The sequence below is a fragment of the Rhincodon typus genome, chromosome 42, assembly GCF_021869965.1.
Source record: "Rhincodon typus isolate 14 chromosome 42, sRhiTyp1.1, whole genome shotgun sequence".
Classification (NCBI taxonomy): domain Eukaryota; kingdom Metazoa; phylum Chordata; class Chondrichthyes; order Orectolobiformes; family Rhincodontidae; genus Rhincodon; species Rhincodon typus.
The window spans coordinates 363301-365238 of record NC_063373.1 but is presented as its reverse complement, the minus strand read 5'-3'; the positions used below and the strand labels follow the sequence as shown (position 1 = coordinate 365238).

Genomic DNA, 1938 nt, shown 5'->3' with positions numbered 1-1938 from the left:
CTGAGCAGATTGTATCTCTGACTCACTCCATTTCACAAATCAGCGATTGCACTTACTAATAACAGCAGAAACAAAAACAGAAGTTGCTGGAAAAGTTCAGCAGGTCTGGTAGCATCTGGGAAGAGAAAATCAGAGTTAATGTTTTGGGTCTGGTGACCCTTCCTCAGAACAGATTGCATTTATTAATATTGTTGTCTCCAAAAACTGTTCAGACCACAAGTCAATTTCAGGCCTTGCAGTGAAGTCTAGATCACAGACGTGAAGTCTTGATTACAGACGTGGGAAACAGATTTAAAATGGATTCGCCTCATTTTAATGCACCGATTGTACATTCTTGGACAAAATCTGCAAACTGACAATTGCAAAACATGTTATAAATGACCCTTGGATTTTCTAATACTTGAGTATTTGCTCCAGATGTTCTAGATTAAACAGGATTCCAGTTCAAGGCAACGTCTGTCCCCATGTTTCATTGTTTCTAATGATAGCAAAGCCTTCCCTAAACATCTGAAACCTGCCAACACCAGAAAATATCAATTCTTGTGAAGTTTTTCCTTTCCCATTCCCAGAAATGTCTGTCTTTCTCCAAAATCCTTCAATGAAAGAGCTTTGGATCAACAAGACCGCCACCCTGGTGTGTACAACAGTCTGTTCTGATCCCAGCCAGGTCCGGATCACCTGGATGGTAAATGGGAGGCAGAGAAGTAAAGGGGTTACAGCTCAGCCCCAGAGAGAGGAAGGCACCCAATACATCGTCATCAGCCAACTCCAAACCACAGCAGAGGAGTGGGAGAGTGGGGTGGAGTTTGTGTGTTCTGCTCAAAGTGGTCCCTCATCCTCACCAGTGACAAAGAGGACAAGGAGTGCAAGAGGTGGGTAAGAGATCAAAAATTATATTTCTGACTTTGGCAAGATCAAAGTAAAGAGTTGTAACACCTTCTTTGTTTTGCCCATCTGTTCCAGTTCCGCCAAAAAGTCCTGAAGTCAGACTGCTGCCTCCATCGACCCAAGAGACCGAGAAGCAGAACAGAGTTACACTCGAGTGTGTGATCACTGGATTCTACCCAGACCTCATACAGGTCTCCTGGGAGAAGGATAGCAGCCTGATCTCCTCCAATACCCGTGCTGGCCTCACTGCTCTGGAGCAGACAGGGACATTCAGTGTCAGGCACTACCTGACTGTGAGCACAGAGGAGTGGAGGAAAGGTTCAGTCTTCACCTGTGCAGTGTCTCATTCTCCCTCCAACTTTACCAGCAGTCAGGAGGTGAAGAATGTCCAAGGTAAGTCCTGGGCCTGGTGCCAAGATTGATATAATTTATCCGCAAAGAAACTCTCCTCGCACCAGTTTGTAAAAGACAAAACTCTTGGCCTGAGTGGAGCTCCATATTCTCCACCGCAGGGCAATGGAGGTGAAGATATATCTTACCAAAATCATTAACTCTTCCAGTTTGAAACAGGAACAGAACCCTTCCTATTCCAGGTGGGAATGGTGGATGCTCTTGTTCTCGCTGCATGGCAAGTTTCCTGTGTAAGGCTAACTTTGACATCACTTTCTCTGAAGGCAATATACATGTGACCAACAAATGTATGGAATCCATTGATGTGGGTTGGTTGTGAATTGAATCACGTTGATCTGGTAAAAGAAGGTTGTTCCATTGTGATGATGTTGGTCATCAGCGTAATTGCTGAGAGAGAACAAGAGAATCTTGTTGGGTTTTGTAAAGCCCTGGAAACCTTGAGAACGTTTGATCGTTGAAATGCAACTAGTTCTGTTCGAATTATAATCAGAATTAGAGTTGTCTTTATTGTCACATGCACTTGAATGAGTGATGTGAAAAATTTGCAAAGTCGCCGTTTATGGCGCCATCTTAGGTCCAGGAGACCAAGGTACAGATACTTAAGTATTTGTTAGAGAATTTGAAAGAATAAAAAATAAA

At 43.5% G+C, this 1938-nt stretch overlaps 1 gene segment (V, D, J or C); it reads left to right on the top strand.

The window, feature by feature from the left end:
* The window catches only part of LOC109932878, a 22688-nt gene that overhangs the window by 17291 nt on the left and 3459 nt on the right, over nt 1–1938 (top strand). The window contains 2 exon segments of the C gene segment in view: nt 570–872; nt 964–1281. Of these exon segments, the coding sequence occupies nt 570–872; nt 964–1281 (621 nt within the window).